General features: G+C 50.5%; 1 protein-coding gene across 1 annotated transcript; it reads left to right on the forward strand.

Moving 5' to 3' along the window:
* The first annotated feature begins 1,436 nt into the window (after positions 1-1,436).
* Positions 1,437-24,048, forward strand: LOC114693127 (myosin-3). The gene is made up of 41 exons (XM_028869372.2): positions 1,437-1,469; positions 2,256-2,310; positions 3,164-3,375; positions 4,952-5,095; positions 5,590-5,746; positions 6,191-6,218; positions 6,508-6,616; positions 7,135-7,227; positions 7,863-7,926; positions 8,015-8,113; positions 9,318-9,421; positions 9,501-9,639; positions 10,248-10,366; positions 10,457-10,606; positions 11,611-11,781; positions 11,870-12,176; positions 12,301-12,371; positions 13,252-13,339; positions 13,428-13,545; positions 13,924-14,047; positions 14,141-14,277; positions 14,577-14,832; positions 15,025-15,267; positions 15,360-15,536; positions 15,663-15,808; positions 15,888-15,978; positions 16,748-17,137; positions 17,234-17,360; positions 18,186-18,304; positions 18,491-18,687; positions 19,018-19,201; positions 19,843-20,008; positions 20,306-20,430; positions 20,920-21,228; positions 21,341-21,544; positions 21,620-21,745; positions 22,521-22,691; positions 22,784-22,888; positions 23,048-23,143; positions 23,241-23,378; positions 23,901-24,048. The coding sequence occupies exons 3-41, from the start codon at positions 3,172-3,174 to the stop codon at positions 23,925-23,927; spliced, it is 5,823 nt and encodes a 1,940-aa protein (XP_028725205.1). The 5' UTR covers positions 1,437-1,469; positions 2,256-2,310; positions 3,164-3,171; the 3' UTR covers positions 23,928-24,048.

A 24,048-nucleotide genomic window follows, 5' to 3' on the forward strand; every position in this document is an offset into this window, starting at 1 on the left:
TTCAGAGCCAGGAGCCCATGCTCTTTCAGATGATGGATGGACACTTCAGGAGTGATGGTGCTAGAGTATGGACATTTCAGTCCAAACTGGAGCTAGAGGAGCAATGAGGAGATGTGACTCCACAGTGGGCTGGGAGACAGCACAAGGGGGTTATTAGTGAGCCTCAGCATGCTCTCCAGTCACTTCCTCACTCAACATATAAATGGGTGCTGCTCTGATCTCGGAAACAAATCTCTGAAGTCTCTATGATTCGTCGCCCGTAATGTGATTTATGTTAGGAAAAGTCTATCTTCTGATTCCAGTGTATCATCTTGAAGCATCCTAGATAGGGAAGAGCACACAGAGGGTGTTTAATAAATGCTCCTCATGAAAACTTTTGCATTGTTTTCTCCTTTCCTCACCTGGCTTCCATTTCTGAGCTGCGTGTGGGTGGGCTGGGAGGGGACAGTCCTCATTCTCAAGTGGGATATATTGGCACTCGGTTCTCTATCAAGGGAACTGTGGAGTGTCCATTCAGCCACACACCCCAAAGAGTGGGTTAAGAAAGGAACAGCAGAATGGAAATGGAAAAAAATTAAAATATAGCTTAATTCTCTTCTTCATTTTCCAGTCCTGATTTAGAAATGACAACATCTGTTAGATAATACCCACCCTCCCTTTCTCTGCAAGCCACCGCCATCCCCCTCACCCCCCATCCTGGCTGGCAGCTGGTCTTTCCTAATTGGTAATACGTCTTGATAACCACAGGCCCTAAGCAGCTGTCCCTGTGAATATGGGCTGGTGGCATAGCTCCCTGTCATTAACTTGCTTGTTGGTCCTACTGGTGCTTAAGAAAGGATTAAGTTAATAATGATAGTGATGAGACAGAAAGCAGAGAGAGAAAAGGAGAGAGAAGGAAAAGGAGATTAAAAAAAAAAAAACCCTATAATTCCATGGCACAGGTTTTACAGTTGAACAACCCTGACACAACCTTGGGTTGTGATGAGTCTGGCCCATAATCCCAAGCGGATTTCAACAGGTTCAATCATTTTTTTTATTCATTGTCTCATGAGATTGCATTATTTCCAAGTAAATAGCACAACAGAGTATCCCCTGTTCCCAAGTGGTAGTGGCTCCCACTGATTTCCAGGGTGGGGAGGCCTGCAGGATGGAGTCAGGCAGGGCTCCTAAAGCAAAGACTATCCCATTGTATCAGGTGAAGAAACGCCACCCCTGAGTCCAGAGCAAGGCATCTCAAATTCCCAGCGTTCTACCGTTGGAAAGATGGTTTCGGACCCTGCTCATGTCTATATATACTTTTCCCTTGGCAACAGCAAAAAATACGTGTGGATGGGGCCAGTCCTCAGCTTGTGGTGTCACTCATTCTCTTTCCAAATATAGAGAAAGAATGAGCCCGGGGGGTTAGTGGTGGCCTATAAAAGCCCAGGGGGGTGGCTGCTCCTCCGTGGCTCACTCTGCCGTGGTCAGAGGTAAGTGGCAGTACTTTCCTTGTACCTCTTTTGGTCTTTGCTGCTTCCACACCCGGTTCACCCACTGCTCTGGGCCGTGGCCCTGTCTGCCTGGCTTTGTCACATAAGGTGGGCCCTCGTTTCTCTTCTCAAGGTGTTCTCAAAGAACATGTGTGCAGTGAAATGTGCGGCTCAGTCCCCAGCTGCCCGCTGCCTCGAGCAGGTCATCATCGCTGGGGTCCTACTCTCTCCTCTCTCTCTCTCTTTCTTCTGCTTGGGAAGGAGCCTGTTGGACCCATGTGGGCCTGTCCACCATGGCTTGACGGGTTCCTGCTGCCTCTCTGATCCACGGAGTGGGCAGAGGACTCTGTGCTCCCTAACCGGACTCTGTACCTGTTGGGTGTTCAGTCGCCTCCCTCGAGACCACATGCTGGGGTCACCAAATTTAAGTTAGCCAATCTCAACATTGCCTCTGATCGCAGACAACCAGGAGGCCTGACCTCACCTGCTAACAGAAGCTTTTATTGGCAGGGACTCAGTCCATGTAGAATCCTTGTCCTATTCACATGGAACGATCTTGCAGTTTGAAGAAGCCGTCAGAGTGGGCTGGGAGAGCCAGCCTGCCCGGCAGTGGGCAGCTCTGCCTAGCTGGAGGCCGTGACCTGTCTGTTCCTCTAGCTTGCCTCAGGGTTAAAGGCTCTTTATAACGGCCTAGGCCTTTGAGTGTGTGAGTTGAGTCTCATCAAGTCTGGTTCAACACAGAAGCAGACATCGCGCATCTCTAAGCTTCTCTGTGTGCTGTTGCAGGTCCTGTAGCTCCACAGCTGCTGCTGTTTTCTGCTGTCCTGTGGGTGTGACTCAGGTGAGAATCAGGCCCCGTCCCTGGGCTTCAGGAAGTCTTCAGGTAAACCCAGACCACCCAGTGCTCCCTCGTCCAAGTGAGTTTCAACACAGACGAGGCTTCAGGGAAGGAGAGAAAGGTCTTTCCTCCCAGGGCTGCAGGAGGATCCTATCTATTCTTTGTGTGTTTTTTGTTTGTTTGTTTGCTTGCTTGTTGTTTTTTTTTAAGACATGATCTCACTATGTAGCTTTTGATGGCCCAGAACTCACTAGGTAGACCAGGATAACTTCAGACTCACAGAAATCCGCCTGCCTCTGCCTCCTGAGTGTGGGGTTAAAAGCATGTTCCTCCATGCCTGGCCTTCTGTCCATTCTGAAGTGTGGGAGGAAGAAGCCATCTCAACTCAAAACACTTCAAAATTGCCTCTTCCATTTGCTGTTCAGCATGCCCTCTTCGAGGAATGCATTTATTTATTTATTTATTTATTTATTTATTTATTTATTTATTTGCTTACTTACTTACTTTTCATGGTATTTATTTTTGAATGTTCTGTCGGCCATATGCACATCTCAGAAGAGGAAAATGAAGTGTCAGGAGTGGGATTTCAAAAGCCCAGATTGAAGGAACTGAGACTCGATCTAAGCCCACAGCACACAGTAGCAACTCAACAAATATGAGCTGATTACATTTTCCCAGTGCTGACTCCTTGTGTGGAGCCAGCCCCACTGGGCATGGAACAGCCCAGGTCTCCTTGACCCAGTCTGAAAGGCTTCCATGGACAGCAGAGGGGCAGGCTGATCTACTAGGGTGGGTGGGAGGCTGCCTGCTGCCTGGCCAGGGAGCAGCTGGTCTGACTGCTGGGTTTGTTCTGCAGCTGACGCCATGAGTAGCGACTCTGAGATGGAAGTGTTCGGCATAGCCGCACCTTTCCTCCGCAAGTCGGAAAAGGAGAGGATTGAAGCCCAGAACCAGCCCTTTGATGCCAAAACCTATTGCTTTGTGGTTGACTCAAAGGAAGAATATGCCAAGGGGAAAATTAAGAGTAGCCAGGATGGGAAGGTCACCGTGGAGACGGAAGACAACAGGGTAAGGTGTTTGCTCTTTTTCTTCCTCAGCACTGACCCAGCTCCTCACATTACTTTGCATAAACATCAACTCCCTCCTTTACCTGCTTCCAGAGCCAGAGCCTGGTTCTGGAATTCAGCATCTGAACCAGTGTGAGGTATACAGACACTGGAAGAAAGCTGAATGCCCTGGGCTCTGTAGCCAGATGGGAGATGGGCCCTGCGGTGGCTGATTTAGTTTTGGGTGTCTTTTGTCACTGTTTGCATTGTCCTGGGTTGGAGAACCAGCTTCGTTGTCTCAAGGGCTGAGTACTTCTGGAACACCCACTGTTTGTAGGTTCCTCCAGTTCTGTCAATGGTCATCTAAGCAAGGAAGGTCAGGGACCCTAGAGGACCACAAGGTCAACGTCAAGAACCAGACTCTGTATCTGGAATGGGAAGGGCAATTAAGCCCACGACATTCTGTGGGATGAAGGGAGGAAGTTGGGACTCGAGAAATTCCTGAATCTGGCAATGTTACAAGGAAGAAAACCAAAGAGCCGTGGGTATGGCTCAATGATAGAACACTGGCCCAGCACATGCAGGGTCCTGGATTCAGTCACCATGGTGTGATAAAGGTAGAAGCAGAGTCAGGACAAAGAAGATGCAAGAGATGAAGGAAATGACGTCATTCGGTGGAGCAGGGAGGAAAGGGGCAGTACAAGTATGGAAGGAACCTCTGCGTATTCCAGATAAAGAGGCTGAGAATGGGCTTCCAGAGCAGGATGAAAGGCAGAAGCTAGACTCAATGTAGGATTATCACTGGGTCTTGGGAGAACATGCCTGAGAAGGTACAGGAGAGCCCATGGCCCAGGGCGACTTAAGGGAAGAAGGCAGCTTTCTGGCCCATACTGCTCAGGGATTGGCTATTTCCAGAGTCACTCCACAGAGAAAGGTGGGCAGGAGCTGACAGGCCCATCACAGGCTGTCCACAGAGGAAAGCCCCAGGGCTTGGTGATGAAAGTCTCCCTCTCAAGGAAGAGATCTAGGGATGCTGCAGGAAGGGAAGGGTGGGCCAGCAGCTCTTCCCCAAGAGCAGGGAAAGTGGCGAAGGAAGACGGAGGGGGTCTCAAAGCCGGACAGCTGCTTCTACAGGGCGGCGAAGTTGGCAAGCCCTGTGGGTACCACACCAGGGACACAGTGTCTCTTCTCTCATTCCCTGTTGTCCCTGGTCAGGTCTGCTGCAGACATGGCCTTTTCTCTGAGCAGGTAGGAGAATTACAGGGGCAGCCAACACCACAGCCAGACAGCTTCCTTCGGCTCCCGTTCTGTGTCACAGGCCTCCGCTTCGTCCTCGGAGGTCCCCCGTCATCGTTTTCCCACTATCCCCTAACCCCAGGCCCACCAGATAGGGAAAATCAAAAGTCCTGAGTGGTGGGAACAGAACCCATGCTGTACCACCCCCACCCCCACATGCCGTGCCAACCTTGTTTTCCCTCCCTGCCACCCAGGCCTTTCTTCTGCTCACCCGATTTGCCGTCTCTCCCCAGGGTGCCAGGCACCCACAGCTGTCCAACAGCTGGGGAACGTTAGCTAAACCTCACACCCTTCCCTTTCAGACCCTGGTGGTTAAACCGGAGGACGTGTATGCCATGAACCCCCCCAAGTTCGACAAGATCGAGGACATGGCCATGCTCACCCACCTGAACGAGCCCGCCGTGCTGTACAACCTCAAGGACCGCTACACGTCCTGGATGATCTACGTCAGTGGCTGCTCGCTCCCCCCGACCTCGGGCTTTCCTGTGGCATCAGATACGGGGGGGGGGGCACGCCGTGGCGTGGGGAGGGTGGGGGAGGGGAGCCTGCAAAGGGAGGGGAGTCTTCTTTGACTGGCGGGAAGAGAGGAGATGGAATAGGGAAGAGAATGATGAAGAGACAGATGGAAAAGCAGGAGCTGGGTGGGATAGGAGGAGGGGGCTGGAGGAAGGAAGATGGGGAGGAGGGGGGAAGTTAGAGAGGAGGAGCCGAAGAGCAAGAAAGCTGAGGTCACGGTGGGGTCAGCATGGGACTAGCTGTGGGCTGCTTTCCTCTTTGAATTTCAGTTGCTTCATCCATAAATAGAAATCATCTCTTCTTTATGGGTTATCAAAAGAAGCCTGGGATAATGATAAAGGCTATATATATATATATGCCTATATTATGTATATGATATATACATACGTATGTATGTATGTATTTATTTTTTTTCCTCTCATAGACCTATTCAGGCCTCTTCTGCGTCACCGTCAACCCCTACAAGTGGCTGCCGGTGTACAACCCTGAGGTGGTGGACGGCTACCGAGGCAAAAAGCGCCAGGAGGCCCCGCCCCACATCTTCTCCATCTCTGACAACGCCTACCAGTTCATGCTGACGGGTGTGTTTTCCAGGAGAAAGTGTGGGGATGGGGAGTGGGAACTAGACAGACTCAGGGTCATTCTGGGGCGAGACTCTGGAGGAAGGGCAAGGAGGAAAGAGGTCCTGGGGGCCAGGGTGAGGAGTCTTCATTCTGTGTAGGTACTGGTTAGACCCTAGGAAATGAATACCCTTATGGATCAGAAACAAAGACGGACCGTCTTAGGTGGTTCAACCTCCGAGGATGAGAGGCCTCAGTTCTCATCAAGGGCTTAACTTCTTTGAGTCTCCTTATCAGGACAGAAGCTCTTTAATCCCCCACCTATGACTAAGCAGACAAACAAAAAACTAAATAAGTAATTAAATAAAGGGAAAAAGGACCGGAGCAGCTGCAGCCTACTGCTTGCGCGATGGATACAACCTCTTTGGACATAGCCATCAGCTCTGTTTTCTTCCCCTTTGACAGATCGTGAAAACCAGTCTATCCTGATCACGTGAGTACCCCTGCTTGCAGAGGTTTGGCAGCTGGGGCCAAGGGTGCCATTCCTTCAGCTCTGTTCATTAGGCAGAGCTTGGAGCAAAGCCCATGGTGAAAAGACAAGGCGGGGATGGGTGGAAAAGCCTCAGAAAAACTGGGCTTACCCATGCTTGGAACAACTAAGGCAGTAGCCTGGCTCCTCTTCCCCTCTGTGTGTCAGAAGTGTTGAAGACTACCAGGTGACACCTTGGGGTGCTGGTTTATGAACAGGACTAATTTCTTTGTCCTTCCGTCCTTCTAAACAGCGGAGAATCCGGGGCCGGGAAGACTGTGAACACCAAGCGGGTCATCCAGTACTTTGCGACAATCGCAGCCACTGGGGACCTCGCCAAGAAGAAGGACTCCAAAATGAAGGTGGGGAAGGGAGCCAAGACAAGAGAGTGGGTTAGGGTGCAAGAACCTGGGGGACAGCGTGTGCTTGACCACGGGCCCAGATCCTGTGATTTCTTAGCAGATGAGATGCCAATATTTTATAAGAAGTCTGGGGTAAGTCAGAGAGCTTGTTCCTTTGGGGTGGCCTCACAGATAGCAGCCTGAGAGCCCTGGGAGGAATGCATATCCCCCTGACTCCAGTCTGCAAGGCTGTGAGAGAAGGAAAGTAATCTCACTAACTGGAGGACCAAGTTAAAGTGTGTCCACTTTAGAGGTCCAACAACTGACAAGTCCAAGGGAATGCAGAAGTGTTTCGAGGAGGGCACGTTGCTGACGTGGCTGGGCTTTCAGTTGCTAAGTCAGGGAGGGAAAGCCTGGCGTTGCTGGAGCAGCCAGGAAGCCAGGCAGGCAGGACAAACAGCAGGTGACGATTGTTTTTTAACCCCCATTCTGTGGCTTACAAAACACATTTTCCCTTCCTCTCTGGTTCTCTTGCTTAGGGGACGCTGGAAGATCAAATCATCAGCGCCAACCCCCTGCTGGAGGCCTTTGGCAACGCCAAGACCGTGAGGAACGACAACTCCTCCCGCTTTGTGAGTCTGCCCTTGAGTGTGATGGGCTCTTTGGCCTGCAGGACAGTCAGGGTGCCTGGGCTTGGGGAACTTACAGACCCATGAGAAGAGACAGAGAAAGAAGCAAATACATAGGCCACATGTATGTGAGTTTCCAGAAAAACTGAGAAACTGGGGACCAGGTCCCCAACACACAGGGCTGGCTGGTAAGGGCTTTCTGGGGGTTGGGCACATGAGCCAAAAGCTGCTGGGTAAGGAAGGGGATGAGGGGAAGAGTAGCTACATGTTCCCTGAGGTGGGAATGGTGTGTGGAACACTCCTACAGAGGAGCCGCGTGTACGTGGCAAGTGGGGAGAGAGAGGGAGAAGAGACCTGTCGCTAACAAGAGCATTAGCCATTAGAAAGCCTTCGGGTAGTACCTTAAACACCATAGGAAGGATTCTGTAAGCAGGATGTGACATGGTTTGTCAGCCCGGTTAGTTCCTTAATGAGATATGGGGAGCTCAGGAAGAGGCAGACACACCAAAGGGAAGAAGAGGAAGGGAGAGGAGGAAAGACACACTGGTTCAGACTACCTACCGAGGGAGAGGCTCCTCTGGGCAGTGCTCAGGCATCTGCTTCCTAGCCACGGAAGGATCTCGTCTCCCTCTCCGCAGGGCAAATTCATCCGCATCCATTTCGGCACCACTGGGAAGCTGGCCTCTGCAGACATTGAAACTTGTAAGTGTGCCCAGTGGGACAAGTGCGTTCTCGCAGCCACGGGGGAGCGGGGGACAGCGTGGCCCACAGGCCTTTGCTTCTATTCCAGATCTGCTGGAAAAATCCAGAGTCACCTTCCAGCTGAAGGCTGAGAGGAGCTACCACATCTTCTACCAGATTCTTTCCAACAAGAAGCCTGAGCTGATTGGTGAGGTCATAAGGGTGGGGTGGTGGGGTGGTGGGATGGTGGGGTGGTGGGATGGTGGGGTGGTGGGGTGGTGAGTGTGGAGGGGAGGAGTTGCCTTTGGGCTTTTGGATTATTAGACCCAAGAGAGTTAGTTGCACCTATAGGTGACTCTACAGCCAATGGAAATTTATATCAGCCATGGGATATGGCTTTTAAGGCAGAACTGTACCATTTAAAAAAATCATGTAGTATTCATATGAGTATGTGTGTGGATGTGCACGGGTGTCTATGGGTATCTATGCATATTTGTGCAAATGGAGGCCTAAGGCTGACTCTGGGTGTCCACTCAACCTTAATATTAAGGCAAAGTCCCTCACGGAGGCTGGAGCTACTCTAGCTAGCCAGCACGCTGCTAGGACCCCTGCCTCTGCCTCCTCAGCGCTGGGGTTACAGGCAGACCCCAACATCCACCTAACTTTCATATCAGTTTTGGGGATTCGAACTCCAGTCCTTATGCTTACATAGCCAGCACTTTACCTGCTGAGCCATCTCCCCAGTCTGTACCAACTTGAAAAATCTGATAAGATGTGCTGTGTAATAGGGCAAAACCATTGCAGGCTTTGAATAGTTAAGCGCTTAATGGTCCTTGAGCGCCCTCTTGTGTTTCAACACAGGAACCACCTTAGCCACATAAGGCCAGTAGCATAACCCAGGTAACAACAGCCCGGCTAGGGCCATTCTGCCTCTAGGTTTGTAGCTGATAGAGGCCTCTGTGCTTACTCTCTTCTTTACTTTCCGTCTGTACCAGCTAAGCCTTCCGGGCTCCAGCCTGAAAACAGGCTTCCGGTTTCCAGCCAACTTTAGAAAGGGCTGTCCGAAACAGTCTATGCTTTCCCCAGCCTGGACTCCTGTCCTGGCACACACTCATCCAGTTTTCCTTATCCACTGTCCCCAACCTACGCTGGCATGCAATGCTCATTTGCAAAGCAAACAGACAGAAATGTCTTTTCTAGGTTTCTCCCCTTTCATGGCCTGGGGGACTGCAAAGTTGCCCCTAGATTACGTTTTCTGTCACGACCTGAGCAATGTGAAGCTGTCTAGGCTCTAGAAAGTTCTTTTGCATTTAACTTTGACCCTAGTCGCAGGTCAGGGTTCAGGGGCTCCATTCCACCTGTTGGATTTTTTCCTACACGTGTGTGAATTCCTCAAACATTCATCGTTTCAGAGTTGCTGCTGATTACAACCAACCCTTATGACTACCCGTTCATCAGCCAGGGTGAAATCCTGGTGGCCAGCATTGACGATGCCGAGGAATTGTTGGCTACAGATGTAAGAAGGACCATAGCAAGGTGGGAGGGCCTCTCCATGGTGAGGGTGATGGACAGACGAGCTGTTCTTTCCATTGCAGAGTGCCATCGATATCCTGGGCTTCACCCCAGAGGAGAAATCTGGACTGTATAAACTGACCGGGGCCGTGATGCATTATGGGAACATGAAGTTCAAGCAGAAGCAGCGAGAGGAGCAGGCCGAGCCAGATGGCACCGAAGGTACATTGTCACCACAGCAGGCTACAGAGCCCGAGCAGAGGGGTCATTCCCCTGGGGCCATCCAGAGCCTCTTTGGAAAATGATTAATCTCTCCCCCACCAACCCCAGAAGGTGAGGGAGGTTTTTCTGGGACTGCAACAAGATAAGAAACAATCACTACAAGCTTTAAAAAAAACTTATTAGTTGTGTGTGTGTGTGTGTGTGTGTGTGTGTGTGTGTGTGTGTGTATCCATGCATCCTATATATAGCTCATGTGTGGAGGTCAGTGCACAACTTTCAGGAGTCGGTTCTCTCCTTCCACAAGGAGAGATCAAACTCAGTTGCCAGGAGTGGTAGCCCGTGCCTCTACCTGCTAAGCCGTCTCCGGCCCCTCCACCCATTTCTGCTGAATTCCTAGGAAGGTCTTATTCCAGATGCAATGCGAAATGGCCAGGGCTTTCCGGAACCAAATCCCGCTGCTTCTTGAAGACTCCCACACTCTCCGAGTGATGTGGTGTCGCTGGTCCCACATAGACATTTAGGGGATGGGGAATCTGAAGATGCCAAGGAGAAACATCTCAGTGGCTTTCCTCCTACCTTCTTGAACATGGTCTTCTCTTTCTGACCAGTGGCCGACAAGACAGCCTACTTGATGGGCCTGAACTCTTCAGACCTCCTCAAAGCCTTGTGCTTTCCTAGAGTGAAAGTCGGGAACGAGTACGTTACAAAGGGCCAAACTGTGGACCAGGTAAGGGACTGCCTGGAGGCCAGGAGGGGGGCCCCTGGGGCCCTGACGGTCACTGCCTTCTTACTAGTTTGCTGACCTTTCCTTCAACAGGTTCATCATGCTGTCAATGCACTCTCCAAGTCTGTTTATGAAAAGCTCTTCCTGTGGATGGTCACTCGGATTAACCAGCAGCTAGACACGAAGCTCCCGAGACAACACTTCATTGGGGTTTTGGACATTGCGGGTTTTGAAATTTTTGAGGTTGGTTGTTATTTGTGTCTTCTCATATCCTTGTGTAGGAAGTTTTCATAACCCCAAAGCGGGGGCACCGAGGTGGTTTCCTTGTAGGAAGGATAGAAAGAGTGAGTCGGGTAGGAGAGAAATAGCCTATCCGGACAGTTTGCATTGTTTTCAGACAGCGGAAGGGGTGGGGGAGATGGTTTAGGCAGTGAGGTGCCTGCCTTGAAAGTAGGGAGACCCGAGTGTGATGCCTAGGATGCATGCATTAAAAAAAAAAAAAAAGCTGGCCATGGTGGTGCGTCTCAGCAGACACAAGCTGACCCCTGGGGCTCATTGGCCATTCAGCCTACCCTACTCAACATTTCCAGGCCAATAAGAGATCTTGTCTCAAAAGAAAAAAGTGGGTGGTGGATATTGCTTGGAGAATGACACTCAAAGTTGTCTTCCAGCCTCTGCAGGCACACACACACACACACACACACACACACACACACACACACACACACGCACACGCACACGCACACGCACATGCATGCACTCATGCAGATACACACAGGGCTGTAGACTTCCTTCAAGTGGAATTTTAAAGGATATCACCAAATAGGTAAAATTTCAAAAAATCCAATGGAGAGCCAGAGAAGTGGAAATTCGATACAGTGCATCATGTACTAGTTGATAGAACTATCTGACAGGTTCTGAGTTGGAAGCAACCATGTATTCAGTGTTTACCAGGCAGTGGCCATGCAGGCAGGCAGAAGGGTAGCTTGCAGTTTAGTTGAGAATAAACTGTAGGGCATGCAGAAGCATAAACATAAGGTAAGTGCACCAGAGGTGCCCAGAGGCAGGAGAACCATCTAAGTAGAAGGCACTAGAGAGATTTGGTCAGAGCTGGGCCTCAAGGAATCATGACTGGCTCTGAAAACATAGATGAGCAGGTGGGACCCTATCCACGAGAAGGAATGCTGATGGAGTTTCATTCTGAAAGAGGTCTAATTTTTCATGTGAACGTTATATTTTAATGTCAGTATAACAGCCTGGAGCAGCTGTGCATCAACTTCACCAACGAGAAACTGCAACAGTTTTTCAACCACCACATGTTCGTGCTGGAGCAGGAGGAGTACAAGAAGGAAGGCATCGAGTGGACGTTCATCGACTTCGGGATGGACCTGGCCGCCTGCATCGAGCTCATCGAGAAGGTACCCTACTCCATCTGCTCTGAGCACCCTTCCCATGTACTTTGCTGCTCATGGTTACTCAGATGCCTTTGTCTCACCTTCCATCCAGCCGATGGGCATCTTCTCCATCCTGGAAGAGGAGTGCATGTTCCCCAAGGCGACAGACACCTCCTTCAAGAACAAGCTGTATGACCAGCACCTGGGAAAATCCAACAACTTCCAGAAGCCTAAGGTGGTCAAAGGCAAAGCCGAGGCCCACTTCTCCCTGATTCACTACGCGGGCACCGTGGACTACAGCGTCTCAGGCTGGCTGGAGAAGAACAAGGACCCCCTGAATGAGACCGTGGTGGGGCTGTACCAGAAGTCCTCCAACAGACTCCTAGCGCATCTCTATGCCACCTTTGCTACAACAGACGGTAACTAACAGACCCCAGACATGGGGGTGGGGCTTTGTCCTCACGTGACCATCTCCCTTTCCCACAGCACCCAAAAGTCTCGGTAGCTCTATCGACAGTGCCTGGCCCCTTTCGTGTCTTACAGCTGACGGCGGGAAGAAGAAAGTCGCGAAGAAAAAAGGCTCTTCCTTCCAAACGGTCTCTGCGCTTTTCAGGGTAGGACATTTTTGAATTAATCCGTCCGCAGTTCACTGGAGTCATCGCAAAATGAGCAACACTGAGATCCTAGACTTGATTTGTTCAAGGGTAGTAGTAATGTTGCCTGAGTCTGACGGCTGTCACTGAGTGAGGTCAACTGACTGCCTGGCCATGTACAGATGAGGTCTAACACAGATGGGACCAAGATGAATTTCCATTTTGTGCTATCACTAGCAGGGGTGGCCATCTACGGAAGGGAGTTCTCAGCTCTAATTACCTAGCTGCCTTCAGGACACCTGAAGTAGCCCTCCCGGCACCCGGTAGAGACAGACACGTTTTCTGTGTTGATTGGGGGAACCACTTGGTGGTGGGTGACCATCTTGCAACCCGGGAGAAAGATGACTGAGGTGGAGGTCACATTTCCCTGTCCTTAGGACCAGAAGTGGTTCAGACTTCAGATTTTTTTTTTTTATTAATCCATATATAAAATGAAATTTCTCAAATATGGGACTCAACACCAAGCACAAAATCCATCTGTAGTCCGTATATGCCTTATATAGGGAGGATGAAGGTAATTTTATAAGATATCTGAAGCATACTGCTGTTTGGCCTCCATAGGGTGGAACGTTCCTTTTGCATGGCATGCTGGTACTCAAAAAAATTTCAGACTTATAAAAAGAGACAAGGTTCAGGTTTTAGAGCAATTTAGATTTTCAAGCGAGGGCAATGTCCAAGTTGGGTCAGTTGTCCGTATGTCCGGCCTCGGGATGATCCAAGGACAGAGTTAATTTCACAATTCTTAGGTCGAAGCCACAGATTTTAGTTTTTACCACCAGCGTGTGTTTGTCTCTGTGGAGGTTTATAGTAGGGCTGCCAAGGGAAACCTGTTTTCTTTTAGGAAAACCTGAACAAGCTGATGTCCAACCTCAGAACCACCCACCCCCACTTTGTACGCTGTATAATACCCAATGAGACCAAGACCCCAGGTGAGACAGACACCGGCCGCCCCTCCGGTTGCTGCTGCGTCTGTGAGGGCTTCCAAGTGACACTCAGATACCTTGTCTGTGTTCTCAGGGGCCATGGAGCACAGCCTGGTCCTGCACCAGCTCAGGTGTAACGGGGTCCTGGAAGGCATCCGCATCTGTCGGAAGGGGTTCCCCAACAGGATCCTGTATGGGGACTTTAAACAAAGGTACATTGTCCAAATCTTTGTTCTTCCTATGACAAGGATAAGGACTGGAATCTGGGGAAAGGCATATCGGAGGAAAAGACCCATTTCAAGAGAGTTGTGGTTTGTCTTCTATGTGAAATAACCTACCGCTTGGTCAAGGTTCACACCCTTGTACCTTCCACATTTCTTTAGAACTTGTCAGATATATAAACAGGAAGGGAAAGAAAGCCCTGGCCCAAGGGCCCCAAGGCCTGTGTTCCAGGCTACTATCTAGAGATGTGACTGTGGGCAGGTTTCTTTACTTCCCGGGAACTAGGCTTTCTGGTCTATAGGAAGAGAGGCCTGCGATCACCAGTCTTTGCCAACAGCCTGTGACCATTTCTGTGTCCACAATGGCAGATATCGAGTACTGAATGCCAGTGCTGTCCCAGAGGGCCAGTTCATCGACAGTAAGAAAGCTTGCGAGAAGCTCTTGGCTTCCATTGACATCGACCACACACAGTACAAATTTGGACACACAAAGGTAGCGCATCGATTCTGCCTCATACTGTTAGCCTCTGTGTCCTCTTAACACAATGAGCCAGATGGCTCATTGTTCTTACCCATCCTCCCGAAGGTGTTCTTTAAGGCCGGCTTGCTTGGAACCCTGGAAGAGATGCGGGATGACCGCTTGGCCAAACTGATCACTCGGACTCAAGCTGTGTGCAGAGGGTTTCTCATGCGTGTGGAATTCCAGAAGATGATGCAGAGGAGGTTAGAGCGGGGTCTTTGTTTAAGCATGAGCTCTTTGGGAGAAGGGGGAAGGGAGAATCCCTTGTAGAAATGAGCAATAGTTTTTTTTCCTTCGTTCTCAAATTACATTTTATTTATTTATTGCATTTATGTGTGTGGACATGTATGCCAAGGCAAACTTGTAGGGTCAGAGGATAGCTTGCAAGGATCAGTTCTTGCCCCCACCATGTGGGGCCTAGGAATCAAAATCAGCTCATCACGCTTAGCATCAGGCACCTTTACCTGCTGAGCCATCTGGCTGGACCATTCTTTGTTTTCAGGGAGTCCATCTTCTGCATCCAGTACAACATCCGCGCCTTCATGAATGTCAAGCACTGGCCCTGGATGAAGCTCTTCTTCAAGATCAAGCCCCTGCTGAAGAGCGCAGAGACTGAGAAGGAGATGGCCACCATGAAGGAGGAGTTCCAGAAAACCAAAGATGAGCTCGCCAAGTCGGAGGCAAAGAGGAAGGAGCTGGAGGAAAAGCTGGTCACCCTGGTGCAAGAGAAGAATGACCTGCAGCTTCAAGTACAGGCTGTACGTCTCTAGGAATTTTGCTTTTTCATATTCCAGACTTGATTATGATGTTAGGAAAGCTGGGTTATTGAGAGTGGGGCTTGGGTGGGTGCTGGGATTTGCTTGGAGTCAGAGAGGACTTCATATAGAATGGAAGACAGCAATATCTCAATCCTTTGGCCCCTTAAAGGGAATTGTGATTTCTTTTTAAAGGAGAGTGAAAATTTGTTGGACGCCGAGGAACGGTGCGACCAGCTGATCAAAGCCAAATTCCAACTGGAGGCCAAAATCAAGGAGGTGACAGAGAGAGCTGAGGATGAGGAGGAGATCAACGCTGAGCTGACCGCCAAGAAGAGGAAGCTGGAGGATGAGTGCTCAGAGCTGAAGAAAGACATCGACGACCTGGAGCTGACCCTGGCCAAGGTTGAGAAGGAGAAGCACGCCACAGAGAACAAGGTTGTCGCTCCCCTGCCATTCCTCTCCAGCTCCATTCACTCATTTCAAACCAAGCTCTGTTTCCTCTTCTAATTGCTTGCGGCTTCTTCTAGGTAAAAAACCTTACTGAGGAACTGGCTGGGTTAGACGAAACCATTGCAAAGCTAACACGGGAGAAGAAGGCCCTCCAAGAGGCCCACCAGCAGACCCTGGATGACCTCCAGGCTGAAGAAGACAAGGTCAACTCTCTGAGCAAGCTCAAGAGCAAGCTGGAGCAGCAAGTGGATGATGTGAGCAGAAGGCCTTAGTCTCTGGAGTGTGGAACCTTAGGGCGGAAGAGCCCTGGGCAGGGGCTGGGTGGGGCCGTCCCCTTGGAAATCATTTGATCCTAAAGGGGCAAATGATGCCTTTTGCAGCTGGAGAGTTCCCTAGAACAAGAAAAGAAGCTACGTGTGGACCTGGAAAGGAACAAAAGGAAGCTGGAGGGAGATCTGAAGCTCACCCAGGAGTCCATATTAGATCTGGAGAATGACAAGCAGCAGCTGGATGAGAGGCTCAAGAAGTATGTCCCCCAAACACGGCCTCCATCCCGTGAGTGGCTGGGGACCCCGTCCTCACGCGTTCTCTGTGTCCCGCCACAGGAAGGACTTTGAATACAGCCAGCTGCAGAGCAAAGTGGAGGACGAGCAGACACTGAGCCTCCAGCTTCAGAAGAAAATCAAAGAGTTACAGGTAGGAGGCCTTCCGCGCTTGCTTGCCCTTGTTGATCATGCAGAAGCATGGGTGGTGTCTTCTCAAAGCCGTTGAGAGCAGGTGGGGTAGGACCGTGTGGCTGCCAGCCTCATGGGACCCAACTCTGCCAGGCTGACACGGCCGTGGTGACCGTGATGACCATGCTCCCCAAACTTGCAATAAAATGCACGGAGGTGAATGGAGAAATTTCCAGGGTAGTGACCATATTGGTGTAGGAAAGATTCGTTTGGAGGAAAATTAGCAGCATTTATGTTTTTTGGGCACACGGGGCGGGGGTGGGGGTGTGGGGGGGTGATATCATGGAGGCATCCATGAGCAGATTCATCTGGTGGGAATAAAACCTCATCTGCTCAATCATCATCATCACGGACTAATTTTGTATATTAATGGGCTTCCGTGGGCTCATTCATCACGTGCCTACAGTGTGCAGTAACTCAGCTCTCTCTTAACCACTTTCCCTACCTTCCTAGCCTTCAGCAATTACTGTTTCATATTCAGATTGACTTAAACAAATTCTTCACATGAAAACACGCACTACGTGTTTTTCTATGTCTAGCGTCTTTCATTTTGCAGCAAATGGTAGGGCTTCATTTTTTTTTTTTTAAGTCGAGTAATATGCCACCATTTAAGTGAAGGACATTTGCTTCATGCACTCGTGGGTTGATGGCACCTACTTGGATGCCATGTTAGCTGTTGTGAAGAGTGACCCTTAAGAGAGTCTCTTAAGGGAACTGGCTGCCCCCTACAGGCTCGCATCGAGGAGCTGGAGGAAGAGATAGAGGCAGAGAGAGCCACCCGGGCCAAGACAGAGAAGCAGCGCAGCGACTATGCCCGCGAGCTGGAGGAGCTGAGTGAGCGGCTGGAAGAGGCGGGAGGGGTCACCTCTACCCAGATTGAGTTGAATAAGAAGCGCGAGGCCGAGTTCTTGAAGCTGCGCAGGGACCTGGAGGAGGCCACCCTGCAGCACGAGGCCACCGTGGCCACCCTGCGGAAGAAGCACGCAGACAGCGCGGCCGAGCTGGCGGAGCAGATCGACAACCTGCAGCGCGTCAAGCAGAAGCTGGAGAAGGAGAAGAGCGAGTTCAAGCTGGAGATCGACGACCTCTCTAGCAGCGTGGAGAGCGTGTCCAAATCCAAGGTGAGGGGCCGGGTGGGCCGGCCGGTCTAGAGAGGACACCCGCAGTGGGTCAACCTGAGGCCGCCTGCAGACCTCCCTCCCCCTTCCAATCCTCAGGCCAATCTGGAGAAGATATGCCGAACTCTGGAGGACCAGTTAAGTGAGGCCAGGGGCAAGAACGAGGAGACCCAGAGGAGCCTGAGTGAGCTGACCACGCAGAAGTCCCGGCTGCAGAGCGAGGCGGGTGAGCCATAAGCCCGTGATGCTGTGCGAACCAGAAGGCTTTTCTAGCGGGGCAGCACCTTTGAGGAGAGGGTGTTTTGTTTTGTTTCTGCTCTGCTTTATTTTCCTTTGTTTTAAAGACAGCATCCCACTCTGTAACCTTGACTGGCCTGGGACTCCCTATGTAGACCAAGATGGCCTGGAACGTACAGAGATCTGCCTGCCTCCGTCTCCGCAGGCCTGGTGTTTGGAACAGCCTCTTTCGTGGCTTGCTTCCTTTCTCCTGAAACGTGTTTTTAGAAATCCACCCTCCCCAGGTGTGGTGGTGCAGGCCTTTAACTCCACAAATCAAGTGGTTCTTTGGTGCAGCCACAGGCCAGTAGAGGGAGCAAAGAAACACGTTTTATGAGACCCTTGGAACCGCCTTCTAGGATCATAAGCACCCTGTGCCAACCCCCCCCCACTCCTGTATACACTCCAGCTGTTCACATTCACCCAAGAGTCCAACTTCAAATTTCTAGAGGTGAAGTACTAAGTTTTTTCCTTAATGACACATCTGGAATCATCAAGCACTGGGATAGCTGGAGAGGCGCCCTGGCGATGTTCAAATTCACGAAGGTTCTCTTGGCTTTCACTGGCAGGGGTCACTCTTGGCTTCCTGTAGTTTTCAGCAGTCTTTCATTAGGATGCCATTTCCTTTTCATGGACACACCCATACTCTCTTAAGAAGAGGCCTCACCTCATTACTTGTCCCTCTACCCCAATGAGCACCATGTCATACACATGGTGAGTGAGTGAATGAATGAATGAATGAATGAATGAATGAGCTATTTCCTTCCTGACACAGGTGAGCTGAGTCGCCAACTGGAAGAAAAGGAAAGCATCGTATCTCAGCTTTCCAGGAGCAAGCAAGCCTTTACTCAACAGATAGAGGAGCTCAAGAGGCAGTTGGAGGAAGAGAGCAAGGTACCTGCTCTGAAGGATGCTTTCTTGGCCGGCCTCATTTTCAAATGGCATCTGCAAAATAAAAGCAAAATTGAAAAAAAAAAGCAACTTCATTCAGCTGGGTGTGATAGCAGGACATACCTGGTTTGTGTGTGGTACACAGTCCTAATCCACAGGGGTGGGTGTCCTTTCATTTTTTTTTTTCAGGCCAAGAACGCGCTGGCCCACGCCCTGCAGTCCTCCCGCCATGACTGTGACCTGCTGCGGGAACAGTATGAGGAGGAGCAGGAAGGCAAGGCTGAGCTGCAGAGGGCGCTGTCCAAGGCCAACAGTGAGGTGGCCCAGTGGAGGACCAAATATGAGACGGACGCCATTCAGCGCACAGAGGAGCTGGAGGAGGCCAAGTAGGCGACTCTAACTAGAACCCCCAAGTGATCTCATGGCTCCGCACTTTGGCTTTAGAATGACTTGGGATGAACTTAATGAACACGTTTTGTTGCTAGACATTTCCCCATCCCGTGTGCATTGACACGGTGCATTAAGACATCAACTTTGATCCTGGTTAGACCTGAGACGGGCCGCTGATCACAGACTTTGAGTAAATGGGGGAGTCTCTTGGGGTTTATGCGCAGAGGCGTGTCAGCCACTCGGATTAATGACTCCGGCTTGATGAGCAGCGATGCTTAAGGAAGTTGAAACTTAACAGTGTCTGCCTCCTTCTCATTTTCTTGCAGAAAAAAACTCGCTCAGCGTCTTCAGGATTCGGAGGAGCAGGTTGAGGCCGTGAATGCCAAGTGTGCTTCCTTGGAGAAGACCAAGCAGAGGCTACAAGGGGAGGTGGAGGATCTGATGGTGGATGTGGAAAGAGCCAACTCCCTGGCGGCTGCTCTGGACAAGAAGCAGAGGAACTTTGACAAGGTGTGGGGCAGCTCCATGTTGGCTGAACGCCTCGGCGTCGGGGTGTTGGAGGCCGAGGGAGGAAGAGGTGGGCTCCCTCCTCTGCCCTACTCCAGTACTGTCTTAGAAAGAGCCTTGAAGTTCACCAGGATGTTGTTTCTCCATCTGTGATGTGGACCGGGATAGGATGGGGCAGAAGCCCTTCAGGTGATGGTTAGTAGCAGTGAACCAATTTCCACAGTGCTTTTAAGGACAAGATCTTTTTCATCTGCTCACATGACCCATGTCTTTAGGTGGTTGGCGTGAGACTCAGACTTGGGTCCCTCCCTGTGACCCACAAGTGTGATGTGAACCAATGTTTTAATGAAATACTTGGGAAGTTCAGGACCTTTTTTTTTTTTTTTTTTTTTTTTTTAAATTAGGAAAAGGATGATTATGTATAGCTAATTTCCTCCCTAAGAATTCATTTGCTTTTTGGATAGACAATAATCACTGATTGATTATCCCAAGTAAGGTAGCAGAATGAAACCTTAACTTGTTTAGTAATTAGACAGGCAGACAGGTGGGAGCCCTAACTCTGAGAGCAGTCACCCCAGTGGCGATATTCTGTGAGGAGCTCGGCGGAGAGCTCACTAAGAGAGCCTTCCATGGCGATGTTGCAGGTGCTAGCTGAGTGGAAGACCAAGTGTGAGGAGAGCCAAGCAGAGCTGGAGGCAGCCCTCAAGGAGTCCCGATCCTTGAGCACGGAGCTCTTCAAACTGAAAAATGCCTACGAAGAAGCCTTAGATCAACTGGAAACTGTGAAACGGGAGAATAAGAACTTAGAACGTAAGCATGGCAAACCGGTCTGAGATTGTGGGAAACCCTTCCTCTTACCCATCCTGGCCAGAGTGTGGGGGATGGGTGAGACTCCATTACTCAGGCTCCTCCACATGGGTCCCCTGATGCACCTGGAGAAAGTGTTCACTGTTGACAAGCTGGTGTTTCAAGGCTCTCTCTACAGTGTCTTATCTCTGGGGAGCAGAGGTCTGTAGAATTATAGAAGATTAGCAAAAGGCATTGAGTGCATTTGGATGCCCTGTGCAGAAGCGTCCAAATGCACTGGGAAATTTAATTTAATTGCAGAAGAGATAGCGGATCTCACTGAACAAATTGCGGAGAATGGTAAAAGCATCCACGAGCTAGAGAAATCCAGAAAGCAGATGGAGCTGGAAAAGGCTGATATCCAGATGGCACTGGAGGAAGCAGAGGTGAGCGTGAGCGAGGAGGCGAAAACCAGAACTGAGGCAAAGGCATGGGCCTAGGGGAGAGATGGTCACACTTCGCCTTTGGGGAATCATGGTCCTAATGGTCGCTCCTTCCCCATAACTGGAGGCCGAGTGAGATAGTGCCTCTGAGTTATCTTAAGTTTCTTAGAGAAAATCATTACATTAAAATATGTCTGCATCTGAAATTTTACAACCCCTTAGCTGAAGTTAAAACAGCTGTAAAGTGCTTCCTGCTCCTAATAAATAGGAGAATGTAAACCTCTTTTGTGTCTGAGTGTATAATCATAAATGAGTAATAATGGAATGTTTTACTTCTTCACTGAAGATAAGTTGAAGATTTTATTTAAAGGCAGCTTTGATTATTATGGAATTTGATTTAGGAATAACTCATTGGAGCTTTGCTGACCCAAGGTCGTGTGGTCAGCTCTCCAGCAGCACAGAAACTGTTCCTTTTGGTTTTGTCTTTTAAAGGCAGCCCTTGAGCACGAAGAAGCCAAGATCCTCCGAATCCAGCTAGAACTGACCCAGGTGAAATCAGAGATTGATAGAAAGATTGCAGAGAAGGATGAAGAAATTGAGCAGCTGAAGAGGAACTACCAGAGGACTGTGGAGACCATGCAAGGTGCCCTGGACGCTGAAGTGCGCAGCAGGAATGAGGCCATCCGGCTCAAGAAAAAGATGGAAGGCGACCTCAATGAGATTGAGATCCAGCTGAGCCATGCCAACCGCCAGGCTGCAGAGACCCTCAAGCACCTCCGGAGTGTCCAGGGACAGCTGAAGGTAGAGGGAGCTCCCTGGGGTGGGGGGACTTTTCCAGTGTCCAGATATGTAACGGCTAGGTGAGGCTTCTGGCCCTTGGCCCTCCGCTTCAGGCACTTTGTCTTCTGGCTAGGACACCCAGCTGCATCTGGATGATGCTCTCCGGGGCCAGGAGGACCTGAAGGAACAGCTGGCGATCGTGGAGCGAAGAGCTAACCTGCTGCAGGCTGAGGTGGAGGAGCTGCGGGCCACACTGGAGCAGACAGAGAGGGCCCGGAAGCTGGCAGAGCAGGAGCTGCTCGATTCCAATGAGAGGGTGCAGCTGTTGCACACCCAGGTGAGGACAGGATATGCATGGGGTACGAGAATCCACCCCAGAAACACCTGTATGACACTCCTTCCTCCTCCCCAGAACACCAGCCTCATCCACACCAAGAAGAAGTTGGAGACAGACCTCACACAGCTCCAGAGTGAGGTGGAGGATGCCTGCAGGGATGCAAGGAACGCAGAGGAGAAGGCCAAAAAGGCTATCACTGATGTGAGGCTCTTGCTCCCCACCCCCCACAATGTGGCCACCGAGATTGTGCCTCATTAAAGCCCTTCCTTTTCTTAACCCTAGACATGCCCACTAGAAGTCTACCCTCTTAGGACACACATGGTATACATGCTGCCCCAGACCATTCCCATCTCCCATCAAACTCACCTGTCCCCTCCTGTACTGTTAAAAGCTGGCAGAGGGGGAGAGGCAGGGTGGGAGTATACTGTTCTTCTGCCTGTAAAGAGGTGCGTCCTTTCATCTAGTGCCTGGAAATGAGACCCTCTGAGGCACTATCCCATCACATCTCTAACCTTCCTGGCTCTCCAGGCTTTGTTTCTGGTTCTATAGCACCAATGGTGCCACCTGCTGCCTCTCAGGGAACACCACCTCAGTGCTGTTACACTTTCACAGAGAAGTAAAGAAGGAATACGGATTCCTTACTCCTTGACTCCCTCCCTTGTGCAATTCTAGGTAGCCTCCTCCAAGCCTCAGGAGCCTTTGAAACTGTGTGGTGGTGATAATAAAATAAAGACTCCCTGGGGTCTGGACAGGTTCCAAGATCAGTTTCAGGACCCTGCTTCTCACCTAGTCCTTGTAGAGTTTCTTTTATATATCTTATATCCCAGGTGTAGCTTTTGTGCTGTTCCAAGGTGAGAAGCGTATTCACTCATGGTCTTACCCATTGTCCTTTCTGCAAGCATGCTTTCTGGTCAGCCTGGAATGCCGGTTTCCACAGCTGCAGGGTGAGCCTTGCCTAACACACTTGGCTTTTCAGGCTGCCATGATGGCGGAGGAGCTGAAGAAGGAGCAGGACACCAGCGCCCACCTGGAGCGGATGAAGAAGAACCTGGAGCAGACAGTGAAGGACCTGCAGCACCGTCTAGACGAGGCTGAGCAGCTGGCGCTGAAGGGCGGCAAGAAGCAGATCCAGAAACTGGAGACGCGGGTACTTGAAGGGAGAACCCGGGTCAAGCCCAGTTTCCCAGCCTGCTTCACTTAGGGAACAGCTCTAGAATAATGTCCCAAACATCTCCCCAGATCAGAGAGCTGGAGTTTGAGCTGGAAGGGGAACAGAAAAGGAACACGGAGTCTGTGAAGGGCCTGAGGAAGTATGAGCGTCGGGTGAAGGAGCTCACATACCAGGTAGGTGGAAAGAACATCTAATGCGAGTTTTCTCTCCAAGGTGCAAATGGCACAAACAGTCTGGAATAGGATGGAACACTTGCACCCCCCCCCCAAACTGGCTAGGCCGTGGTACGACACTGCCCTTCTCTAGTGACGTCCCCACGTTCTCATTTGCAGAGTGAAGAGGACAGGAAGAATGTGCTGAGATTGCAGGATCTTGTGGATAAACTGCAAGTGAAAGTCAAGTCCTACAAGAGGCAGGCAGAGGAGGCTGTAAGTTAGATGTTTGTGTGACCTGGCCCGTTTCCCACTGGGAGCCCTGAGAGAGGGGCACGCTGATTTCACCCACTGGGCTCTTTGCCTAATTTAGGATGAACAAGCCAATGTTCATCTCACCAAATTCCGGAAAGCCCAGCATGAGCTGGAGGAGGCCGAGGAACGTGCTGACATTGCAGAATCGCAAGTCAATAAACTGCGGGCTAAGACCCGGGACTTCACCTCTAGCCGGGTAAGCTGACCTGGGAATTAATTGCTCACAGAGATGCAGAGGCTTCTGAGCTAGAAGTTGCTGTAGAGAATCCTCTACTTCCAGCCGGAGAATCTCAAGCTCGGAGAGAAAACTTTGTTTATAGTCACTAACCTGGGTGGAATCCCTAAGTAGAATCCCCGCCTTTAGCTCACAATAAAAACAAAACAAAACCTTCCAGCAAACAGATGAATCATAGTCCACTGAGCTGTCTTTCAGCGCCCTCTGCTGGTATGAGCGAGGCTGTTGGAGCACCCTCTAGTGGTGGCTGAAGGTGTCTGCAATGAATGTGACGCAGGTCCATTGCTGCTCCTTGAGCCGCGGACCAGTTTCTGAGGCTGTGGAGCGATTTCACCTGGGCCGCCATACATCCTCCCAAGGACCCCCCCAAATTCTCTGCATCCCAGTGAAATATACAAACAAATCCTTAATGCTTGCGGGAAGAGGGGTTCGGGAAATGTCTCTGCTGCTTGGCTTGACTGAGAGCATCCACATTCTCTCCAGATGGTGGTCCACGAGAGTGAGGAGTAAGCGAGCCCTCCTGACACAGGGCAGAAGATATGCAGAATGTGTATTTTCACGGCTCCTGACAACCGACCTTAGTTTCCATGTGACTCTTTTCCACATGCAATAAAATTGGCCTTGTTTTCAA

The sequence above is a fragment of the Peromyscus leucopus genome, chromosome 8b (assembly GCF_004664715.2).
Source record: "Peromyscus leucopus breed LL Stock chromosome 8b, UCI_PerLeu_2.1, whole genome shotgun sequence".
Lineage (NCBI taxonomy): Eukaryota > Metazoa > Chordata > Mammalia > Rodentia > Cricetidae > Peromyscus > Peromyscus leucopus.